This window comes from Cupressus sempervirens, chromosome 9 (assembly GCF_028749045.1).
Source record: "Cupressus sempervirens isolate cs-2001-9-10 chromosome 9, ASM2874904v1, whole genome shotgun sequence".
NCBI classification, from domain to species: Eukaryota; Viridiplantae; Streptophyta; class Pinopsida; order Cupressales; family Cupressaceae; genus Cupressus; species Cupressus sempervirens.
In genome coordinates, this window is record NC_143126.1 from 756,223,984 (window position 1) to 756,249,590 (window position 25,607).

At 33.5% G+C, this 25,607-nt stretch overlaps 1 protein-coding gene and 1 long non-coding RNA gene across 2 annotated transcripts in view; one reads left to right on the forward strand and one right to left on the reverse strand.

Moving 5' to 3' along the window:
- LOC149540879 (aldehyde dehydrogenase 1-like) overlaps positions 1-5,043 on the reverse strand; it is a 40,505-nt gene extending 35,462 nt beyond the window's left edge. The window contains exons 1-5 of the mRNA XM_089801948.1: positions 4,689-5,043; positions 3,738-3,880; positions 3,494-3,647; positions 1,992-2,221; positions 1,449-1,538 (exon numbers count right to left, since the gene is read on the reverse strand). Coding sequence (XP_089658074.1) covers positions 1,449-1,538; positions 1,992-2,221; positions 3,494-3,647; positions 3,738-3,880; positions 4,689-4,905 — 834 coding nt within the window. The 5' untranslated portion in view covers positions 4,906-5,043. The remainder of the gene's footprint in view (positions 1-1,448; positions 1,539-1,991; positions 2,222-3,493; positions 3,648-3,737; positions 3,881-4,688) is intronic.
- Positions 1-23,027, forward strand: LOC149540880 (uncharacterized). The gene is made up of 2 exons (XR_016356452.1): positions 1-1,090; positions 22,636-23,027. It is a non-coding gene; the product is annotated as an uncharacterized LOC149540880 (long non-coding RNA).
- The last annotated feature ends 2,580 nt before the right edge of the window (positions 23,028-25,607 follow it).

Here is a 25,607-nt window from a genome sequence, read left to right on the forward strand (position 1 = left end):
ACCAAGAGCTTCACCAAAAATTTCTACTTGAAGAGCTAAACCTTTAGAGCTTTCACACCTTGAAGTCTTCACGCCTTCTAGCTTCTACTTCTCAAACTTGATTAGAAATGCTCATATGCCTTGCTTAAATAGGCACTTACCACCCAATACATGACTTATCCACAACCTTCTCGATTCTTCCACAACCTTCTACAACTTCCATAACCTTCTACAATATCCACAACTTTATACAATATTCATAACTTTCTAGAATTCTACCCACACACTTCGATAAATGGAATGACAACTATTTATTTTTTATTTTTTCTATTATGCCACCTATGCACCTTGAAAATAAAAATCTCCTTTTTCTTTCTTTTCTCATTTTTCCTTCTTTTTATTTTATTATTATTTCTCCTCTAATTTTCGTCACTTTCTCTCTTCCATTTTTTCTTTTTTTTAAAATTTTTTTTTCTTTTACATTCAACATGTCTCCCCAAGATGCTCCTACATCATGAAGTTTCACTTTGTTCAAGGGTACTTCATTCTTTCGATTTGGCTCTGTAAAGGAAGAGCACTCATATCATGAGGCCTGGCATAAGGTAAAGGAAGAGGACTCATATCATGAGGCCTGGCATAAGGGTTTTGAAGAACAACAGTTGATGCATTAGACCCCGGTTACGATCTTTTGATCCTTGTACCAAGCCCAACAGGTATGATCTAATATGCAATATATTGCCTTATTTGCTACTCTACTTTTGAAGATCTTGAGGTTTGACAGCCGTTGCAAAATCGTCTGGAAAATCTATTTGTCTGGCAAACGAGACTATGAGTTAGATCTGACACAATTTGAAGGTCTCCAGTGGAATTTTAAAATATGAATTTCAGATGCAAGAATTGTTTTGCTAGGTTTTCAAAATTTTGGGGGCTTTAGCCGGTGAGCTTGTTTGGTGGACTGGAATTATCCGACAGATCTCAACAAATGAGACCTCCAGCCCTGGACCTCGCCCCTAGAAATGGATGGATGTGGCAGAGGAGCAGAATTCTCCTCAACAAAGTAGTCATTCTGTGACTGAAATATCTCTCAAATTGAAGAACTCCGCAGGGACCGGTATTATTTTAAGATTTTTATTGTAGCTTTATTTAGGGACAAGGTTCATTTCAATTTTTATAAATTTTTAAATTTAATTGGCATTGTATAATGATAAATGAAGTATTATATCTTTTGGTTGTACAAAATTTATATAATCTAATGCTTCAATTTCCAAACCAACGAGTACCCTTTTGTGTAGTAGTCTAACAATTTTGTAACAAATTTGAACTATTTGAATCTTAGAAAAGAATGGTTATTTTACTCAACCTGTGTATAGCCTAATTCTCTTGTAACAAATTTAAGCTTCTTAAATCTTAAATAAAATAAATATTTTTAATCTATACATACATTTTCTAGCAACACGTATACAACTTACCTTATCAATATCCATATGACTGCTTATGGCAGCACCAGCAGTTTCACCAAAACCAGGGAGCACGTTAAGGACACCAGGAGGTATTCCAGCCTGTATAAATCACAGGCAGATTAATTGTTATTTCTTATAGCCACCACATTTTCTATTGAATATTCGAGATAAGAGGTTTAGAATTTGATTTGATGTGTTTTGGTCATCTGTTTAACTAATTAGTGATAAGTATCTATAAATATTATCAGATTTTTACAATTCATTTCAATGTACAATTGATTTTTGGATTTGATTGTGTATATTTTTTATCATTAACATTTCAGATCATACTTTGTGATTCATTATCAGGATGAGCAAGAAAAAGATATGAATAGAAAGAAAGAAAGATATGATGATGGATCACAGAGTGTTATTCGAAATATTGATGATAAAAAAACATACCTAATCAAATTCAGAAACCAATTGCATATTAATGTGTATCCTTCATTCGAATTTGAGAGCTGTCTTAACAACAGAGGGAAAAAATGCCATCTGCAGTTATGTTTCACATACCTCAACAGATAAATGAGCACAGTAAAGTGCAGTTAAGGGCGTCAGTTCTGCAGGTTTGATGACTACCGTGCATCCACAGGTCAGAGCAGGACTGATCTTCAGAAAAAACATGATTAGGGGAAAGTTCCATGGTATGATCTGACCACATACTCCAATGGGTTCATGTAATGTATATCCTTGATATTGCCCATTCATTTTCAATGTCAGTCCATGTATCTTATCAGCATATCCTGAAACAAGTCAGCATTATGTAAGAAATTGTGTTATAGATTTCAAACGTATAGTTATGTAGACAATTTTCACATTATACATATCAATAAAAGGTATCTGAAGATTACTGAGTAAAGCTCAACATATATATTTTACAATATTGAATCCATAATTGTGTTAGGAAAGTGAGTCACAATGGAATGTTAATCATAATCTGCTAGAAATTTCTGGGAGTCAGTAACTCTGTAATACAAACAGACAATAGTAGTCATGCTACAATTCTATTTGATCCATATGAAATATGAAATGACAAAATCTCTCCCTTTATCTGTTCAAGGTCAGGGAGAATAAACTTGAATAAGGCAAAGGTCTTATGGAAGGCTTTACGATACATTTTTAAGGATCATGAGGTCTCATGAAGATAAATTTTTGTTACAGAAGTAATTGATTGGAGTTCTTTTCGAAAAATGACAGCTACTAGATTTTAGAGCTGCAGAGTTCAGCTATGGAAAAGGCAAGGTGCGAAAAACAGACAATAGTAGTCATGCTACAATTCTATTTGATCCATATGAAATATGAAATGACAAAATCTCTCCCTTCTATCTGTTCAAGGTCCGGGAGAATAAACTTGAATAATACATCAAGGATTATGAGGTCTTATGAAGAAAAAAATTTGTTGCAGAAGTAATTGATTGGAGTTCTTTTCGAAAAATGACAGCTACTACATTTTAGAGCCGCAGAGTTCAGCTATGGAAAAGGTAAGGTGCGAAAAATTGTCATTGAATGTACTAGTTAATAAAGTTCACGAGATCCTCAGGTTTCATAAGTTTGGAAGCTTATGGAGCTTAATGAGTAAGTCAATAATATTCATAGCATCACCAGCTCTTCATAAGTTTGGAAGCTTAATGGAGCTTAATGAGTAAGTCAACAATATTCATAGCATCACTGGCTCTAGTAATCTTTCAGTTTAAGTTACAATACGAAATTCATGAAATCACCTTATTTTAAAATAATTCTAAAAGCTCTCAACATCATTATCTGATTTTCTTTTAATTAAACTTCCTCCCATGAAAACTCAGCTTAAGAATTCACCCCTTAACCTCCATGGTCTTATATTCTTAATTTACAAAGAAGTAATTAGCCGATAGACATCTAATTCAACAGTTCATAGTTCATAATACTATTGTACGTATTAACTGTATGAATGATTTGCTCTATTTCAGATCAAATACTATTATCTATCATTTGAAAAACAAGAAAAAAAAATGGTTAAATAGCTAAAATGTCTGTACCTGCATAGTAGCGGAGAATGCCAAGTGCCTCGGGCATGTCAAAATATTTGACAGCATCCAGAGGTTTTCCGCCGTCCCATGTTTCCAATAATGCAATTTGCTCTGCATGTTGCTGAATCAGATCTGCAAACTTGTTCAGTATGCGGCCCCTCTCCTGAAATCACAAGAACATTTATTGGATTATGATTTTAAAAAGACAGTCTTGTAAAAAAACAAATGTCTGACGATGAGTGAGAGAGCTCACAGATCCAGGCAAGCGAGGCCATGGGCCGTGATCAAAGGCAGCCCGAGCTGCTTTGACTGCTATATCAACATCTTCTTTGGTGGTTTCTGATACACTTGTTATCACTTCCTCTGTTCTTGGATCAAATGTCTCAAATGTTCTCCCTGCACACAAATTTGTTATAGTCATATACACAACCCATTTAGTTTGGTTTATAGCTTACGAGTAAACATTCAAGTCTGAAAAACCAAAAATTCATTCAAGTCAATTCAAACCAAAAAATCATCCAAACCCAGGACAAGCTAGCTTGAATACTGTGTGAATATGTTGGAACTCTGTGACAAATATTTTAGGGGATTAGGAAGAAGTTCATAAGAGAATTTAAATCATAAAAATCGTTTATAAAGAATTGGTTATGGATTTTTAAGGGATTCATAATAACCAATCTTCAGTTAAGTTGAATGACTATGCTCTTCAGTTAAGTGGAATTAATATGTTCTTTAATTAAGTTGAAAAATTTATATTAAGGAACAGATTCTTATGAACTTCTTCCCCGAATGGTGAGTATAAATCATGAAGGAATAAGAACTGTACTTCAAAATCACGCAATTAATTCCTAATAAGTATGACATAAATCGCTTCATTTAACATACTGTGAAGAAAACCATTAAAATATTTGTGCATCAAACTCAGTTCTGCCATTTTTTTGTATAATAAAATCGAAAAGACCTTACCAAATATGTTCTTTCTAAGGGCTTCAAAATATCAAAATGCATAGAAGCAACAGCTGAACAAAGAGTTTTAAAAGAAAACAGTATTGTTGCTTGGATAATCATTCGTAACATTAAACTGTAGAAGCTTGCATGGTAGACACAGAATTTCATGGAGTCACAGACTACCATATGAAATCAGAGGCTGGTTCTAATGGTTGAAAACAAGAAAATTACAAGAAGAAACACGTGTACATTTTACCTGAAACGGAATCAACAAATTCTCCGTTGATGAAGAGCTTTGTATACTTCACTGTGATTGGAGATTTCATGGGCTCATCATCCTCCATCATTAACTTCCAAGTCCCTGCTTCTCCTCCATTAGATTTAGTAGACGCCATGGAAATACTCTCTCTCTTTCTTTCTTTCTCAGGCAAATCACAACTCCCAGATGGGGAAATTAAGGCACCAACGTTCATATAAATAATAGAAAAGTAGGGGTAAAACAACGCCTTATCTTCTCTTGCTGTCAGATAAATCTATCTTTCTAAGGAAAACACAATCCAATCTCATAGGAAATAGCAATCTTTCCACGTAAAAAACTATCAATTTACAAAGTCAGATTTCCATTAAAATTCTAGAATCTTTTTAATGCAATGCTGAGTACGACAGCAATTCTTTTTTAAAGTGTTGGAGGTCATTAAATGATGGTTGAAAACATGAAAGTAACAGCTTCTAGATTGGTTTATTTAATTGACCCAATTAAAATAGTTAAAAAAACAATATATGGGCCATTGGGCTGTACTTCCATCTAACGTTTTCTAGCCATTCATGAATGTGCCGTTGGCCTTATCGAAAACCCAATTCTTTTCTTTTTAGATTATTTTGATATTGGAAAGTCTCCGTTGAGAACGTAAATGAGGAGAGCAGAGGCTCATTGAGGTCAGCTCTACGTTGTCCATATTCGAAAGTCGCACAAACTGTTTTGAGGGTGAATTGGAATAGGTGAGAAAAGAGAGAAAATGTATGGAATGAAGGGTCCTAATGTCATGACAATTATATTACAAGTTGAGGTTTAATGGAGGGCTTAAGGATCCGTTTTCAAAGATTATATTACACGGAAAATGTGTCATAAGGTCTATTGTAATCTCTTTTAAAAAATAGGCTTTTATTTTTTAGAATTGTAGAGTTGTGCAATGAAAAATGTGGAGTGCTAGAAATTGTTTCATCATGAGGTTTGTCTTATTATTTAGGCTATTTTCTAGGTTTTTTTAAGAATTATAGAGTTGTGCAATGAAAAATGTGGGGTGCTAGAAATTGTTCCATCATAAGGTTTGTCTTATTACTTAGGCTATTTTCTTGACACTAGTCAAGTGTGTAAGTTTTTTCAATTTTACTAATTATTTTTTGTTTTTTACATTGTATAATTTATTATGTGAAATAATAAATTCCATGAGACCGTTAGCTTTCATTAATTTTAGAACTAAAGTTCTAAGCTTGAATTGCATTACGAAATTCATGGGACCACCCAAACATAGAATAATCTTAAAAAGTCTCAATAACACTTGCTTTATTAAATCAAGGTCATTTTCAAGTATAATCAAGACCAATTTAGTTGTTGGAATAATAATGTTGAAAGCTTAGTCTATAGAAGAAAATGAATCTTTGCAATTATTGAAGTTGAAGTTGGTTTAGATAACTTGGACCTCTCATGATAAGATGAAAAATCAAACTAAGTTTTATTTATTTATTTAGTACATATAATATGTAATTATAGAAGATGATTAAATTTTTGTATTTGCTTTGTAGATAGTTCCTAATCTAAATCCCTGATAGGTAGAATAATTATGCTAAACTCTATATTGTCAGTAGTCTTGATATATATACTTGATGTCCTGCATCTGGTTACCACTGAATAGTTTATATGGATATTGTAAAGAAAAAGAGGAAATGTTTTTGGCAATGAAAAAATACCAAGATAAGTTTGTGTTAATAGCCTGTGACAAAATTTGCAAGCAATTGAAATATGGAGGAATGAGTATAAAAAATCAGCCACATCAAAGCTAAGCCTTAGGGGCAACATATTTTTGGAAAATTCATCATGAACTATGTCTCAAATGGGCCAAAATCTGAAGAGGGAAATACTTTACCAATCTAAATGGGGAGGGGGAAGAGACCTTGAGAGTTACAAAATTTCCTAGAATATCTTGAATATGGAGCTTCATATCTAACTCTGAAAAAGAAATACTAGAAAACATCACATGGAACGTATAGGAGGGAAGTGAGGATCTATTTTGAGATAATTCATGGGGAGGATACCCCATTATCAGTCAACTAATGAATTCAAAAAGGATAAAATGACATAGGCCATGAAAGATGGGGAAAATATGTCAAGGACTACATTACAATTCTAGAATCTTGAGGGTAAGTGGAAATGGAAACAATTGGAAAGTCTAAGCTTGCATGAAGAAGACATAGATAACCTAAATAAAATCTTGAAAGATAGAATTTTCATTCTTAAATTGGGTATTGATGAAATCATTAGGGATGGTGCTAAGTCATGGAAATACAATGTGAAGGAAGGGTACATGATAGTCTTTAATCAACATAATTAGAAAAAATCTCAACTGCCAATTCAGGTATGCTTGAGCAAAGTGTGCCCACCAAAAAAGATCTTTTCTTAGGCAACACTACAAAGGAAAATCTTGATAGAGGACAAGCTTAAAAGGTCTGGGTTCCAAGGGCCAAAAATATGCCCTCTTTGCCAAATGAATGAGGAGGATGTGAATCATTTATCACTGACCTACCATTTTCCACCACAATGCTGGTAGTAGTTGTGAGGGAAATTAGAGTGGCATTTTGCATTACCTAATGATATTTTGTGACCACTAATAAATCAAGAGAGACTATGTGGAAACATGTGGATTATATCATCCTCAATCCTTCTTTAAGAATTGTGGAAGGAAAGAAATATGAGATTCTTCCCAGACAAAGGCATGAGCATAGTTTCATTATTAAATAAACTAGAAGCAACAATACTAGAAACAATGAATACACAAATCTTAGATCAACATTCTTCCCCAAAGTTTTACATCAGATGGGATGATCTTAAATGTTTAAACTTTGGTTTGCACACATTGCCTCTTAGGTTATAGGTAGAGGGGAATTAATCTCTAAGAACAGAGAAAGTTGTAGATGGTCTATGCCAACTAATGGTTGGTAGAGGTTAAACTTTGATAGGACCTTCAAAGGAAACCCTAGCCCATCGAGTGTTGGATGCATCATTCACTTTAGCGATGGAGAGAGTATAGCAAGGTTAGCACTACCCCTACCTTAGGATACCAATAATGAGACAAAATTCAAAGCTTTACTAGTAGGAATATTACTATGCTTAGAATTAAAGTTAACAAATTGGAAATTGAAGGGGACTTAATGATTATGATAAATATGGTAAGATCCAAGGCTACCCCAAATTAGAGATTGCATTCTCTTTTGGAAGTGATGTCATCTTTGGTTAACAAATTTGAGTAGGTTACAACTAACCATATCTATAAAGAAGGGAATAGTTTAAAAGATGATTTAGCCAAGATGGGTGTAAAGGGCAATCATCTCAAACAAATATTCAAAGGAAGGAAGGAAGGTTAGAAGCATTGAAATTTCAACAAGACTAGGATGATAGAAAGAACACACTGGAAATATTCAAGATAAGATAGGTTACTAAGAGGGGAGGGGTGAATCAGTAACTTATAAAATTTTTTTTAAAAGCAATTCAACATTCTAACCATTCATCATTCATTCATCTAATCTACTGCATAAATGAAAGATTAATCATTCATTGCACATGTACACAGAGATTTGCTGACCCAGAAACCTTCCAAATAGAAAGTAAAACTAGGGTGGGGATGATGCCCACAAAACTTTGTTACTGCAGTATGAAGTTGGCCAGTTAAGGCTTACATTGATCACTTCTAATGATCTGCCCTGTTAGGAGCACAAAGGACTGCTAGGCCCACCTTGTTAGAGGATTTACAAACATACACTGAAGTATGCACTCTGCTAGGAGATTTATACGAAGACTGTTAAGTCTACCCTGTTAAAGGATTTACAAAACTGATTCACCTGTTAGGATGAAATAGTGGATCTACTTACAAACTTGATTTTCTGATTAGATTCTTGAAGTATAGATCACCTCTTGTGACTGATGAATCTTTTCTGCTCTTTGTAGACCTTGCTGAATATTCTGCTCTTCTGCTGATTCGCAAAACATTACATGTCTCTCTTGATACATTTATCCATATCTTACTCACTTTTTGCAAATGATATCATACATTACATATATACCATTCCAATATTTACAATTGCAAGGTCGGCCAAAACACAAGTGAACAAAACATTATAGAGTCGGCCAGATAGTAGAAAGCTCGGGTTCCTCAAGCTGACTTGGTGACCTTCTGATACTCGACATCCACTACATTACTTGGCATCATCAAGCACTCGGTAGAAGTAGAGGCTCGGTTCATACTAGCCACACAACATTGCTTGGAACTCAGTAACCATTGGTGACTCAGTAGATAGTGTCACTCGGTAGAAACTAACTTCTTCGTTTACCTTGCTTTGCTTGGTGAACACTGAGTCCTTCATTTACCTTTTTCACTCGGTAAACACTGAGTCCTTTGTTTACCTTTTTCACTCGATAAACATTGCTGAACTTCTCATTCACTTGGTATCCTTTGGAATGCTCGGTGAGAACTGTTTACCTGCTGAACTTATAAGGTAACCACTGAATGCTTGGTATACACTGTAGACTAAGTGATGAGCTAGATAAGCATTCAGAATTGAATAAGTGTTTGCACTAATGACAAATATATCATAATTCCAACAATCTCCCCCTTTGGCATTGGTGACAAAAACACTTATGAGCCAAAACTTATGTGCAAACTTTGACATACTGATTTACATATATCTCCCCCATACAATATGCACAGAGTATTTACAAATATCTCTATCTTTACACATGGGCTTCCTTATTTATATATATCTCCCCCTTTTTGACAATAATGCCAAATTACACAATATGTATTTACACAAAGACACCAAAATGAGAGATAAACTCAGAGTCTACCTTGAGAATAAGAGCCAAAGTCTTATCTCAATTTTCTTGCAAAATTGTGCAGGTGGAGAGTGCTATTTGAATTTCAGCTGAAAGTTCAATCACATGATCTGCAACTGAAAAATTGTTGGCATGGATCAATGTTTTGGAGTAGACAATGTGTTTCTGCATTGTGTCCATGACAGGAAGGATCATATTCTGAATGTCAATCAAGGTAGACCTGATCCTTGCTTCCTCTCTCAACAATTCTTCCTGCTTTTCTGACAAAAATCTGATTGTGAAATGATGGGATGAACTTGAATTGGGGTCAAGTTGTAGCATTTGGGCACTAACCTTCATATCCTCATCAATTTTATTCAATTTTTCTTTGATCTCCTTGGTGTACTCGGTAACATCACAAAGTTTGGCAAAAAGTGAAGTTACATTATTAAAGGAATTTTCAAGATTGACCAAAATTGTGGACAATTCTACCTGTTTTATTGCAATGTGCTCAAGCACCTTATTATCAAATTTTCTTTCAGCCTTTTCAATCAATTTTTCTTGACCAGAGGTGTCCTCATTGAATTTATTTACAACCTCTTCTAACTGAATCAAAATGTGTTGAGTAGAATCTACTTCAACACTTATAGCATCTGTAATTATATTTTTGGCATTCTCAATTATTCTGTATTCCTTATCCCTTTTAGACCTTAACTGCTTCTGCATAGACTTCATCTCTATCAGTTGACTAGCAAACCTCATCTCTTCAATGGTAGCATTTTCATAGTCAATTTTTGGAATCACTCTCTGTGTGTCTAAGTCAATATCTTCAGGAATTTCCTTTCCAGTGATCAAAAGTCTTAATGGATGCTTTTGTTTGACTTCTGTGATGACTGGTTTGACGTTAGGAACAGACACAATAGTGGAGATGGAAGGACTAGCAGTAAAAACTGGGATAGGACTTGAGGATTGAGTGCCAATAGAAGTATTTACCGGATCAAAAACTGGAATACTTCCCAAAAATGATGATACACTTGGTATAGCAGTATTTGAACTAATTGGATTTGAAGTAGATGCAAATAATGCTGACAAAATTGTAGAACTCACTGGAATTGATGAAGACAAAATTGTGGAACTTACTGTTATTCTGACTGATGATGATGGAGCTAAGGAGGTTGGCTTGGTAGCTGAAGAAGAGGGCTGCAACTCGGTAGATAAAGTGGTAGACACTTCCATTGATGATACCTGAAGCTATGATGTGGTAGGTGCAGATGATAACTCTGACGTAGATGCTATCAAACCTGCTGAAGCTGACTCCAACCTTGATGATGTGATAGTTTTAGGTGGAGAGTGAGGAAGGGATGCAATAACTGCTATTGCAATTTTTACTGGATCATCTTCATCCTTATCTTCCTCTTTAGCTTCTTCCTCCATTCCTTCTTCCTCCTTGTCTTCTTCCATTAGTGCATGCAACTCTCTTGGTGAGACTGTGATGGATGGAGTGCCATTAATATCATCACTGTCATTTTTGTCATCATCCTTGATCTCAACTGGATCTTCACTGGGCTTTTGTAGATGATAGATATTCTTCCATATGTTTGTAGCATCATTTACAACATGCTCAATGTCTTTAATTAAAATCAAACAGGTGTGAAATCCGATCATCATTTTACCTTCATGTTTTTTCATTTCAATCTTTATTTCTGCTCCAGTTGGACTTGGTCTGATATTCTTTAGAGATTGCTCATATATGTCTTTTACCGTTTGGGTGGCTGACTCACATCTCGGTTGCAATCTCTCCAACAGTTCTTTTGAGATTTGGGAGGGAAGCTGGTCTGGAGAGTATTTCCATTTACCCATCTTGCTGAGTACCAATTCCTCAATCTGCATTTTCTCAGCATCTATTCTTGTTTCAAATTTCAATGCCTTAAAATTTGTGATGCCAGCTCCTTCTTCTAATTGTTTAAGCCTTTCCTTGAATGTGGGTGTAGGCCTGACTAGTATAGGTTCCTGCTTGCCTTTTTTGGTCCTTCTGGTGAATATTGCAGTAGGCTTCTTCTTAGGTTTGGTAACGATTACCTCACCATTCTTCTTTGATGGTTCTTCTTCAGATTCTTATTCTTCTTTTTCTTCTTCTCCTCCTTCATCATCTCCTTTGTCCTCACCTTTTCCTTCTGTTAGCATAAGAAGGCCGGTAGCAGTTTTTAATTTGGCTATCTTCCTCTTGCCTTTGCTTATGGCCTGTGGCAGCTTGATTTCAAGCTCAATTCTAGCCTTTGCTTCATCATAAGTTCAAAAAATTGGTTGCCTTGGGCCTACTGGCTCATTTACCAGTGCTTCTATGTTGTCTCTAGCTTCATCAATATTTACCTCATAGGGAAGAGGTTTCACCCATGCAACTCGGGGTCTGACTGCCTGAATGTATAACTTGTCATAGTCAACCATAAAGCATACATCATCTCTGTAATCTTCAACTAGTTTTGGAGGAATTCAGAATCTGTTATTCATTTTTTCCTTGAAGTCTTCAAAATAGTTATCCATGACTTTGTCAAAATTTTCACCCATCTCTGCTACAAACTCATTTATCTGATACAAAATTAGAATGTCTTTTCTCCATACGACAGTTCCTTTAGATGGAAAGAATTTTTGAATGTAGAAAAATAAACAGATCAACAGAGAACTGAATTTACAAGGGTTATTCTTGGAAGTCCTTATACTATCGATATTTATTCAATTGTCTCAACAATACTTCTGACAGATCAAATTCAAGGTTTTTCTTTACAATTTTGAAGGCCAAATCCACAGCTTCACAAGGTACACTGTTCAGTCGACTAGAACTATAGATTTTGTGAGCAATTACATGAATGCCCAATCTTAGTTCGACATCTGATACAGTGTTGACCTTTAAACCTCTACTGTCCCACTCGGCTAGGGTTTGCTTCTGTAACTCCTCTCAACCTAGGGTTTTGGTGGCTTTAGCTTTGCTAAGCATAGGGAGACCCATGATTTTGTGAATCATCTTCTTTGTGATTAACACTATCTGCTCTAACCATAATTACCCATTATGCACCCGACTCAAAATATACCTAATCCATTTGGTTTGATAGTTTCTAGGCATATGCGAGATATGAGTCAAGCCTTTGGTTTCAAGATGCTTGAATTTGAGTTTCAAAGAGCCATTTACACTCATTTCACCTAGGGTATTGTCCATTTCTAGGTTTCCAATTTCTTGAATAGAACATTTGAAATGAGTATGAATATCATTGATAAGAAGTACCTTAGGTGGAATTTGTGATTGAGCTCCATTTGGGTTGAGTGATTCTGCAACGACCGAAACAATTTTGAATTGGGGTGCATTCCATTCTGTACCCTTTACTAGCATTTTTGAACCCCTCTTCGCCTTGGTGCTGTTGGTGCTTGCAGATGCCATAGCTGCTCTGTAAGTATAAGAAAATCTTGAACAAATTCTCCACTTGAAAATCGCTTGAAATTGCTTGGAATTTGCTCTAGATTTGCTGGAAATTTCTTTTCTCTGAAATTGTGATGAAGAATGAAATCGAATTCTGCCCATTTGACAAAAATACTGTCATTAATGCTCGGTATGAAGGTAGCTGTGATGACATAGTGCTTGCCATTCTATCATTGATTTACTCAGTAGATCCTTGCAACTCGGTGGTCGAACAAAACTTTTAGTTATTCTCGACCTAGCTCGGTAAGGTCTTCAACCGACTTTCCTCGGTAGATGCAACTCGGTGAAAGATACCTTTCTTTTGATCTTTGTGTATTTGGAATACTGATTCGATCTATTTGCTTACTTGCATTTGGAACTGCTCTAGATATAGCTTGATGATACAGTTCCAAATTCTTTATGAATCTAATTGGAAATGATGGAGTCACCCACTTCATGAGTGACATTGCCATCACTTGAACTGTCTTGCTTGGTAGATTTTGGAATCCACTATTGCCTCATTTGTTTCCAAATGTTTTCAACTTTAGCTTTCTTTTCATCTTCAATTCTTCAATATTCATGCAACTTTTAGCTATATGAATGAGTTCTGTACATGTATAACATCTTACTGTTGTGTCTCTTTTCCTCAAGTGATGCCTTGAACAGTCTTTGCCAACATGTCCATATTCTCCACAATAATGACATCTGCACCAAGTATTGTAGTTCCATCCAAAGATTGCTTTAACAAGTTGTTCAGCTGGATTGAATGATTTGGATCTGCATTGGAATGCCTTGTGACCATGCTTCTTGCATTTGTGACAATTTCCTTCAAACTTTGGCTTATCCTTGCATTCATTAGCTTTATGACCATGCTGACTACAATTGTAGCATTTGCCATTGAATTTGCCTTTTCCATTGCTCCAACACTTGTTTGATGTATGACCTAACTTACCATAGTGATTGCAAGTAGGTCTTTGATTCCTTTGGGCACTTTGTTTGGAGGTTTCAACTTCTTCCTTGTATCCAAGACCGACTTTACCTTTTTGTCTATGAAGATTCTTCTCATTTTGTTGATTCAATTGATTCATGTCTGCTTTAGATTTCATCATTCTTTCATTGACTTGCCTTTCAGCGATCAAGTCATTTTCCAAACTTTCATTGATTTTTCTTTCAGATCTCAGATCACTTTGTAAGCTTGCATTGATTTGTCTTTCAGTGATTAAATCATTTCTCAAACTTTCATTCTCAGATCTTAGATTCATAATTTTTTCATTTGCATTAGATAGTTGACCTACAAGATCTTCATGCTGAAGGGATTGATTATTTCTTGCCTCTAAGTCTTCATTTGCCTTGTTTCTCTGTTCCAAAACTTCACATAGCCTGATTGATTGGATTTCTTGTTCTCTTTTAAGCTTTCTTACTTCTTCCCGCAGAGAACCATTCTTTGCTAGGAGTTCCTTGATTGCTTCATTAGCTTCATTTGAACTGCTTGATGGTAAAAGGTCTTCAATCTTTTCTCCAACATACTGATGATCATTCATTTGTCTTACAAGTTCCTTCCTTCTCTTTAGAGATTGAGAAAGATGCTCCTTAGCTTCTTTGAGTTGAGGCATAGCCATTTCCAAATCTAGCTTTTTATTTTCAATAGATTTGTCAAGTTTGAATATCTCCATTGTCATTGATCTTTGCTCAAGCTGTCAAACTTTATCCTAAGAAGCACAAAGCTTTGATACCAATTGTTGGAAATATTCAAGATAAGATAGGTTACTGAGAGGGGAGGGGTGAATCAGTAACTTATAAATTTTTTTTTTAAAGCAATTCAACATTTTAACCATTCATCATTCATTCATCTAATCTACTGCATAAATGAAAGATTAATCATTCATTGCACATGTACACAGAAATTTGGTGACCCAGAAACCTTCCAAATAGAAAGTAAAACTGGGGTGGGGATGATGCCCACAAAATTTCATTACTGTAATATGAAGTTGGCCGGTTAAGGCTTACATTGATCACTTCTAATGATCTGCCCTATTAGGAGCACAAAGGACTGCTAGGTCCATCTTGTTAGAGGATTTACAAACATACACTGAAGTATGCACTCTGTTAGGGGATTTATACAAAGACTGTTAAGTCTACCATGTTAAAGGATTTACAAAACTGATTCACCTATTAGGATGAAATAGTGGATCTACTTACAAACTTGATTTGCTGATTAGATCCTTGAAGTATAGATCACCTCTTGTGACTGATGAATCTTTTTTGCTCCTTGTAGACCTTGCTGAATATTTTTTTCTTCTGCTGATTCACAAAACATTACATGTCTCTCTTGATACATTTATCCATATCTTACTCACTTTTTGCAAATGATATCATACATTACATATATACCATTCCAATATTTACAATTGCAAGGTCAGCCAAAACACAAGTGAACAAAACATTACAGAGTCGGCCAGATAGTAGAAAACTCAGGTTCCTCAAGTTGACTTGGTGACCTTCTGATACTCGGCATCCACTACATTACTCGGCATCGTTAGGCACTTGGTAGAAGTAGAGGCTCAGTTCATACTAGCCACACAACATTGCTTGGAACTCGTTAACCATTGGTGACTCGGTAGATACATTGTCACTCGGTAGAAACGAACTTCTTCATTTACCTTTCTTTTCTCGGTGAACATTGAGTCCTTCATTTACCTTTTTCACTCGGTAAACACTGAGTCCTTTGTTTACCTTTTTCACTCGGTAAACACTACTGAACTTCTCATTCACTCGGCATCCTTTGGAATGCTCGGTGAGAATTGTTTACTTGCTAAACTTATAAGGTAACCACTGAATGCTTGGTATACACTGTAGACTAAGTGATGAGCTAGATAAGCATTCAAAATTGAATAAGTGTTTGCACTAATGAAAAATATATCATAATTCCAACACACACTTCCTCATAGTAACTTTATGTAACGCCCCGCCAAGGGATCCAAAAGAATTAACCTAAAGTTTTTACTAAGTTTACCAAGCTTTTTTTTTTTTGAAACAAGAAAGATAACATCTTACACATCAAACATATAGTCACGGAAGCAATGACATACAACCAACTATAAGTATACATAACAGGTGGATCCCATGATGTTAAGTTACACTTAATTGAAACTATGTCTAACAACCATCACATCCATATGAATGAATAATAGAAAGTCCAAAGTCCATAATATTCATTTGTTTTAAATGTCTCTTGGCAAATGAGATTCAAAATGTTCAATCATCCATTGTACATGTCACAAGGTACAAAAGGCTGAAAAGAATATACATATGTAAAAATAAAGATGCATCATCCTCATTGAATCTATGATACAAGTACAATAAAGTCAATGAAACTAATAACATACATGATACATCCATCCATCAATAAGGATATAACAATCATCGTAAAAGATAACCATCCATCATAAAACACAATTAATCTAAGTGTGCGGTTCCTCCCAACCGTCAATAGCATCATTAGACCATCGTGGGCCCTAGCCATCCCTCCACGCATAACATCCCAAGTCACTGAAGAGATCATCGGTATTATCATAGTAGGAATGTCACTCCTAGAACATACTACATCATATGCAGAAAGAAATCTAACATGCTACAACATATACATAAGAAATCTAATCATAAGATGATTCTATAAGTAAATAGCATCATCTATCACATGCTAATCATCAATACAAAGAATCATGCTAGCAAATAGCATCCAACATAAGATATAACATCCATCATAATGATCCAAGAACAGAAGGAAGGTAAAAGCCAACAAAGAATGCACTGGAGGAGATAGGCTCAAGTCAAAATCCACATGTCAAGAGTACATCAACCAAAAATCGCCAATCATTATCAACGAAAGTAAATAACCACAATAAACACATTCAACAATAAGTACACCACCAGAGGTACACACAAACTCTATAGAGGAGACTTAGGCTACATTATAGGTGAAAAATTATTAAAATAATGCACATTACTTTATTTGATACTCACTTGACTCCTTTTAAAATCTCATATCATGCGATCATGAAATTTTAATAAATCAATTTATTTTCCACATTAAAATTTATTTTTGAAACTTAATTAATAAAATATTTATTAACTTAAATAATAATATTATTTAACATTTATTTAAAAATGAACATTAAACATATTATTATTAAGTTAAATAAATATTATCATGTTCCAACTTTGAACTTATAATTTTGATCTCCAAATTTAGTTCTTTTATTTGATTAATTTCCCAATTAATTAAATTATATTAAATAATAAAATATCATATTAATTTTTCATTTAATTAAGTCATTAATTAAATCTTTTAATTGGACTTAATTAATAGAAATATACCAAGGACTCATAGAGTAAAATACGAAAATACATCATAGCAAATTGCAAACTAGGGTAGGCACTACACTTTATTGCTAAAAATGGTTTAGGCAATAGAAACTCAAGAGAATTGGGTTTGAGTTTATCAATATAAATATGATAAAAAGTTAAGGGTACAGGAAGCGAAGACTCTCTAAAGGAGAATGAGGAACAAGAAGAATAGGTTGAAGAGGCAAACAAAATCAGTGAGTAGGAAGTTGAAGAATCAAATAGAAAGTAGTAAATCACAATGCCCAAGGTGTAAAATCAGGATCTTCGATAGAAACAAGAGATATAATTATTGATAGAATAGACTCAGATTTACTTACTAATCTGATACTAAGTACTGTGTTGTTTTGAATGTGCTGATCTTCAAGACTAGGTAGTCACCGAGGGTGGACAAACTTGCTGTGATTAATATCTTGTTTTCTAATGAAATTGCTAAGACTGAATATTGATCAATGTCTTTATTTGCTAGAGTAATTGTCAAGATTGAAAATGCCTTGTTATTGATTCTTAGATTGCATGATATCTCCTTTGTTATATATGCAAAGTATGTCCCTGTAGAGACATGACTCTACATGGCCAAAGGCCACGTAGGGTCATGTCCCTACATGGACATAGTACTTAGATCACAAGCGATCCTAATTTAGTGGTTAACAAATACATTAAGATGTCTACCAACCAATAATCATTCGGTGCATTAGTTAGATTGACTCTTCTTATAATAAGAGCTCGATTATAGAAGGAATACAATTTTATGAATAAACTTGTGTGTGTGTGTGTGTGTGTGTGTGTGTGTGTGTGTGTGTGTGTGTGAAGACTATAAGATGTAAAAAAAATTTTCATGTAAATCATGAATACATATACTCAATATAATGAGTACTTCACTTTAATTGAAACTGAACTCCAACACTCCCTCTTAGCAAGGGAGAAGTGACAATTTTTAAAAAATAAGATATCAGTATTAAGGATATCTATAACCAACACATTACTTGACTTTAACACTTTGATATAGTGACTTGTCAAATAACTACAATCACAATGTTATGAACACTATCATAACATATATTATGATCTCTAATTGTCCAAACAATATCTAGAGTAATCATAATGCTTTCATTATCAATGACTTCCGACGTATCCGAAACAAAACCATCATAATAACAGTCATATCATTTGCAAGATCATCACCTTACAAAGATTACCTTGTGAATGTATATGTCCATGAAAGATCATCGCTTTTGATTACATATTTGATGCAACTAAACAACTATAGAAGCATAAACACATATAAATTGAAATTGAAATTCAATATTCAACATTATAATTTAATCATACTTAGTTTTCCTCTAAAGTATTCCAATTTCACTTTTGCAAGAGGCTTGGTAAAAACATTAGTTGTTTGCTCATTTGTACTTATATGCTCCAATTTGATAACAACTCGATCTACCATATCTCTAATGTAATGATAAGGTATTTCAATATGCTTAGATCAATTGTGAAAAATTGGATTAGGTGAAAGCTTGATACAACTTTGATTATCACAATGAATGATAGTTGGCTTTAAGGGCTTCTTAAACAACCCAACTAGAAAGTCATAGAAATACAACTTCTCTAGCTCCCATGGAAGTGGCTATGTACTCTACTTCAGTGGAACTTAATGCAATTGATGATTATTTTCTGCTGAACCAATAAATCATCCTAGATCCAAGACTGAAGAAACATCTTGTAGTACTTTTACATTCAATAGAGTTTCCCACCCATTTAGAATCTGAATATCCATGAAAATTGATTTTTGACTTGATCATATCCAAGTCCCATACCAACTGTACCTATTATATATCTTAAGATATATTTGGCTACCATTAGATGTATCTTCTTTGGTTCACACATGAACTGACTTAAGGTATTAGTAGCATAACATATATTAGGATGAGTATTCACCAAATACATTAAAGATCCAATGATCTGCCTATAGTAAGTAGGATCGATAGATTCAGATTCAATTATATCATCTTTCAGCTTATGTAGATTGACTTCCATAGGAGTAATAATTGGTCTACAATTCATCATTCCAAATTTTGTCAAAATATCAATAGTGTATTTTCCCTGATTTAGGAAAATGTAGTCCCCCTTTTTCCAAACATATAGTCCTAGGAATTAGTGGAGACGACCTAGATCTTTAATATCAAACTCTACTATTAGTTCCTATTTGCACTTATTTATAAGATGTTCTTCACCTGTTATAAACAAATCATCAACATTTAACACAAGAATAATCATGTCATCACCATCTATTTTGATATATAAGTTAGGATCAACTTCATTCTTAGAATACCCTAACTTTGTTAGACAACTTCCTATTCTTTCATACCATGCCCTAGGTGCTTGTTTAAGGCCATATAGTGTTTTCTTTAATTTACACACATGAGAATTTTTGTCATGAGTGATGAATCCTTCAGGTTGCTCAATATAAACTTCTTCTTCAATTTCACCTTTTAAGAATGTTGTTTTAACATCCATATGATGAACTTTCCATCCTTTCGATGCTACAATTGCCAAGATAGTTCTAACAAATGTGTATCAAGTAGCCATTTATAAGAGACAATTGATTTATTCTTAGGTCTGGATACAACATCTCACACATCATATTTTAGTATTGATTAATAGTCTTCAATCATTGCTTCTTTCCAAGGTTTTCTTGAGAAGGCTTATTTGACATTTAAAGGTTTTGTTTTGATAAGTTCAGTTAGTAGAGCCATATAACATGACTGATTTCTTGTTCTCTTGCTTTTTCTGATTATTTCATCAGGTTCAATTTGATTCTCTTCTATCATTTTCCTAGCCCAAAGTAGCCTCTTTTTAATATTGGAATTTTCAATACTCTCAGAATTAGAGATAGTAGGTGAAGGAGGTTCAAGATCATTCTCCCTCTCATTTTCAACTAGGAGTTCTTCACCTATTTCAGTAGTAGATTCAACATGTGTAACTTCATCAATGTTCTTAGAAAGATTGAAGGCAATATCTTCTTCAAATTTAACATCTATGTTGATCTCAATTGTTCTTTGACTTGGAACATAGACCCTATAACCTTTGGTTTTTTTACTGTATCCAATGAGTATTCTCTTCTTTCTAGATGGTTCTAGTTTTATTCTTTTCTCTTTTAGGAATATGAATATAAACAGGACACCTAACTATTCTTAGGTGACTTAGATTTGGTTTGATACCTAAAAATACTTCTTTAGGAGTGGTGTTTTCTAATATTGAGTGAGGACATCTATTTTGAATATATATTGCAGTATTAGAAGCTTTAGCCAAAAAAAAGTATGAAGATTTTGATCATGCATCACTGCTCTGGCTGATTCAATAATTGATCTATTTTTATATTCTACAACTCCATTGTGTTAAGGATTATATGGTACATAAAACTCCCTCTTAATCCCAATAGTAATGCAATTTTTTAAAAAGATTTTAGAGATGTATTCACCTCCATTGTTTGATCTTAGTGTTTTTGATTTTCTATCTAGATTGGTTTTCAACTAGATCTTTGAATTCTTTGAATTTAGATAAAACTTCAGTTGATTCTTTTTGTTTGAGGAAGTATATCCAGGTTCTTCTAGAATAATCATAAATTGGTGTGAATAATTTCCAAGTACAGATTTTGATTTGTGTATGCTTTTAGGAAAGGATTTCTTGTTCTTGCCTAGGGCACATCCTTTGTAGATGCCTAAGATATCATATTTGAGACTAGGTAATCCTTTTACAATTTTCTCTATTGATGGCAATGCATGAAAATTAAGGTGACCTAGTCTCCTATGCCAAATTTTAGTTGAATTTGATGTTTCATGCCTTAGGGCTAAATTTTGTTGATTACAAAGTTTGTATAAACTTCTAGCTCTAAATCCAATACATATCACTTTCTTGATGTTGGAGTTCTTTGGCCATGATAGAACTCTATTTTCTTGAAAAGTGATTATGTACTCTTGATTCACAAGACTAGAGATAGAGACCAAATTTCTTTTTATACCAGGTACAAATAAAAGATTTTAAAGTTGGACAGTGATACCTGAATTTAGATGAATTGAACATGATCCAACACCTTTAACTGGATGAGTAGAATTATTTCCAATGGTTACTTCTTCTGAGGAGTATTCTTTGAAGCTTCCAAATTTGTCTCTAAAACTTGTAATATGACGAGATGCTGCACTATCTATAATCCAAGTATTTTTATTTGAGTTTAATTCCCTTGAGAGAGCTAGATAAAATGTAAGGTTTTCATCTTTTTTCTCTTTCTCTTCCTTGATTTCTACTAGGGATCCTTGAATTTTCTTTCGTTCAGGGAAAAAGTTGTGAGAGTGACCAAATTTGTCACATTTCAAACATTGTACTTTTGACCAATCTTGTTTCTTGTATGGTTTGTTAAATTCCTTCCTATTACATTTGAATTTACCTTTCTTTTCTTTGTTATTTGAATTAGCATGAAGAGCTTGAATATCTCCCTCTTGATTTATGCTTAATCCTCTAGAAACTAATCTTGATTCTTCTTGAGTGCATTCATTTTTGAGTAATTCAAATTTAGGAAGATCAAGTTGGGAGCTTAGACTACGAATAAAGGTTTCCCAAGATAGTGGAAGTCCTTTTAATGCTATGATGGTAGGTTCTTTGTCATCAACTTGACTTCCAATTGTTGCAAGCTGATCTTTTAACTTAGAGATTCTTAGAAAATAGGACATAATTGACTCTTCATTGTTCATTTTTATATATAGGAAATCTTTCTTTAAAGTTAGCAGTCTACTAGTACTGTTAATTTCAAAAGTGTTCTTAATAGTAGAGAGCATCTCAAATGGAGTTTTAAGACTGGATGTAGATGAGAGGATATGATCCTTCACTAAGTCTATAATGATTTTAATGGCCTTTTTGTTATGTCTTTTCCATGTCATTTTATCTAGAATTTGTTTGATTCTATGTAGTCTTCTAACTCCATTTCTCTTAGTACTATCATGACTCAAATTTTCCAAGATGAAAAATTTGATGCCCCCTCAAGTCTATCCTCTAATCTTACATGATTAACCATTTGAATTTTGAGGATAAAATTTAAGATTGATAAATCTGAGTTTTAATTTTAATTTTGAAGAATATATACTCCTATTAAGATGGCTCCGATACCATGTAAAATCAAGATCTTTGATAGAAACAAGAGATATAATTATTGATAGAATAGACTCTAATTTACTTACCACTAATACTAAGTACTATGTTGTTCTGAATGTGCAGATCTTAGAGAATGGGTAGTCACTGAGGGTGGATGAACTTGTTATGATTAATATCTTGTTTGCTGATGCAATTGCTAAGACTGAATATTGATCCATGTCTTTATTTATTGGAGTAATCACAAAGACTAAAAATGCTTTGTTATTGATTCTTAGATTGCACGATATCTCCTTTGTTATATATGAAAAGTATGTCTCTACACCTTATGTGGCCAAAGGCCACATAGGGTCATGTCCCTATGTGGATATAGTACTTAGATCATAACTGATCATTATTTGATGGTTAACAAATACATTAAGATGTCTGCCAACCGATTATCATTTGGTGCATTATTTAGACCAACTCTTCTTATAATAAGAGCTCGATTATAGAAGGAATATAATTTTATGAATAAACTTCTCTCTCTCTCTCTCTCTCTCGCACTCTCTCTCTCTCTCTCTCTATATATATATATATATAATTGAGGATTGATAAATTTGAGTTCTAATTTTAATTATGAAGAATATATATTCTTATTAGGATGGCTCTAATACCATGTAAAATCAGGATCATTGATAGAAACAAGAGATACAATTATTGATAGAATAGACTTAGATTTAATTACCAATTTGATACTAAGTACTATATTGTTCTGAATGTGTAGATCTTCAAGACTAGGTAGTCACTGAGGGTGGAGGAACTTGTTTTGATTAATATCTTGTTTGTTGATGCATTTGCTAAGATTGAATATTGATCAATGTCTTTATTTGTTGGAGGAATTGCCAAGACTGAAAATACCTTGTTATTGATTGTTAGACTGCATGATATCTCCTTTGTTATATATGCAAAGTATGTCTCTACACCCTCTATGGATATAGTACTTAGATCATAATCGATCACAATTCGGTAGTTAACAAATATCTAAATTGTGATCGGTTATGATCGGTTATGATCTAAAGGCTTTGAAAACTGGTTAACAAATGTTTAACATTCAAGGGCCTTGATTAATCATATTTTTTTTATCTAATTTTTCAGAGCCTTGTGACTTATATCTAAATTGTTGAAATTCAAGTTTTGATCCTTTGGAAAATAAATCCCTTGTGGGTATCTATTTAGGTCAAATTGTTCTTCCTTGCTCTATGTCTTTGAATTGAAAAGACTCTCCAAGCCATACAAATACTATTGACACCTTTATAACTTAGAAAAAAACCTTCAAAGAAAAAAAATTTGATGACTCAAACCTATCTAGAAACTATGCTCAGGGAAATTAAAAAAAAGAACATCACAATTAAATAAAAGATATTGCAAATTTTACTAAAATTAATAATTTGAAGGGCTACTATTATGTGAAAATTCATATTGCAAGTGATGAATTAGTTTGATAGTCTAACCCTTATGTCAAAAACAACAAATTCTTCCAAAAATTAAGCAAGGAAAGAAAGATGATCCATCCATAACCATTTTAATGAAGAATATTCATTTATGGGTATTAAAATATTCACATGTGTAATCCAAGAGACTTGTATTGTTCTAATTCAATAAGAAATTTATGCTTTCATAGGTTTGTTTTAATTATTTTGTTTGTTTTTTTTGAAAGGATAACATTTAATGATCAATTTTCTTGAAGAATAGTTGATTTTAAAGTTATTATTTTCAAAGTAAACTACTATGAAGTATTTTGAAAAAGAAAATGGAGACTAAAATAAGTAGGCAAAGTTCAAGAAAATTCACCCATATTTGATTAAAAAACAAGAAGCTAAATTAAAAAGGGTGCAAAAATGAAAGGAAGTTAATGTAGAAAAATAACTTCCTACACTAAACTCGAGAGAAGGGATATGCAAAAAATTTCAAATATTTATCATAGTTAGAGAAAACTTAATAAAAAAAATATAAGAAGGGTTATGAAATTTTTTTCAAATCTTTATAACATTTAGTGAAAACTTAATAGAAATAAACATAAATAACATGCATACCACGACATAGTGATTTATATGGGGCAAACCCTTTCTAGAGAAAAAACCCACACTCCAAAAGTTTCCAACATATCATTAAAAAATCAATAGTGTTATATAATGTGCTGACAAAGCAAGCTTCTCATTAGAGTATCACCAATGAAGATTTAGAGACAAATCAGCAACTATCAAACTCTTAAAATTTGTCACAATATATGATTTTAACATTATGCCTCATAAATAGGGTTGTCTTCTAAGGACAATAAATCACATAAAATATCCACTGCCAAATGTATGACATAATCATAATTGGTAAATATTTACAATGTTAAATCACACAAAATTTTTGGTTCTTGGGTGCATTGCCCCACAAAATTGTTTACTTATATTGCAAGGTTGAAACACCACTTGCCAAATAAATCCCTCACTTGTCAAGCATCTTGCAAGAGGAACGAGAGGGGTATGCACATCATGTTTTAATTGATGGTGGTTGAGAGGCCCATAGACTCTAATCACCATTTAAACTTTTTCATACTCACAACCTTGATTACATATATTTGTTCACAACCTTAATTAACTTATATATAAAATTCATCAAATTCTCTACCTTAACTAACTTCCCCCTACCATCCTCAGCCTTATCTTTAATAAAATGTTATTGAATAACAACATGCTTGGTTTTAGCTAGGAAGATTAAACATTGACTATCATAATAATTTATTATTGTCTTTCTTCATTTCAATATTTGAACACAATCTATTTAAACCAAATGACTTCTTGTTGTCATAGACCTTTCTTTCATAGTGGAGAAAATAACCATAATCCATTGCTTACTCATCTAGCTGATTTCACCACTTGACACAACTCAAGGATGGAGAATCTCCAAAGGAGATGTCTAACCAAGTAGCAAGAGTAACACAGGGAAATAACAACACAATGGAGGAAAGAAATAACAAAAGTTGTCTATTTATATGCAAATCCAATGACAATTTTGTTACAACATGCTGGTAAATAGACCTACTTGATTGCAACCTTACAATGGAT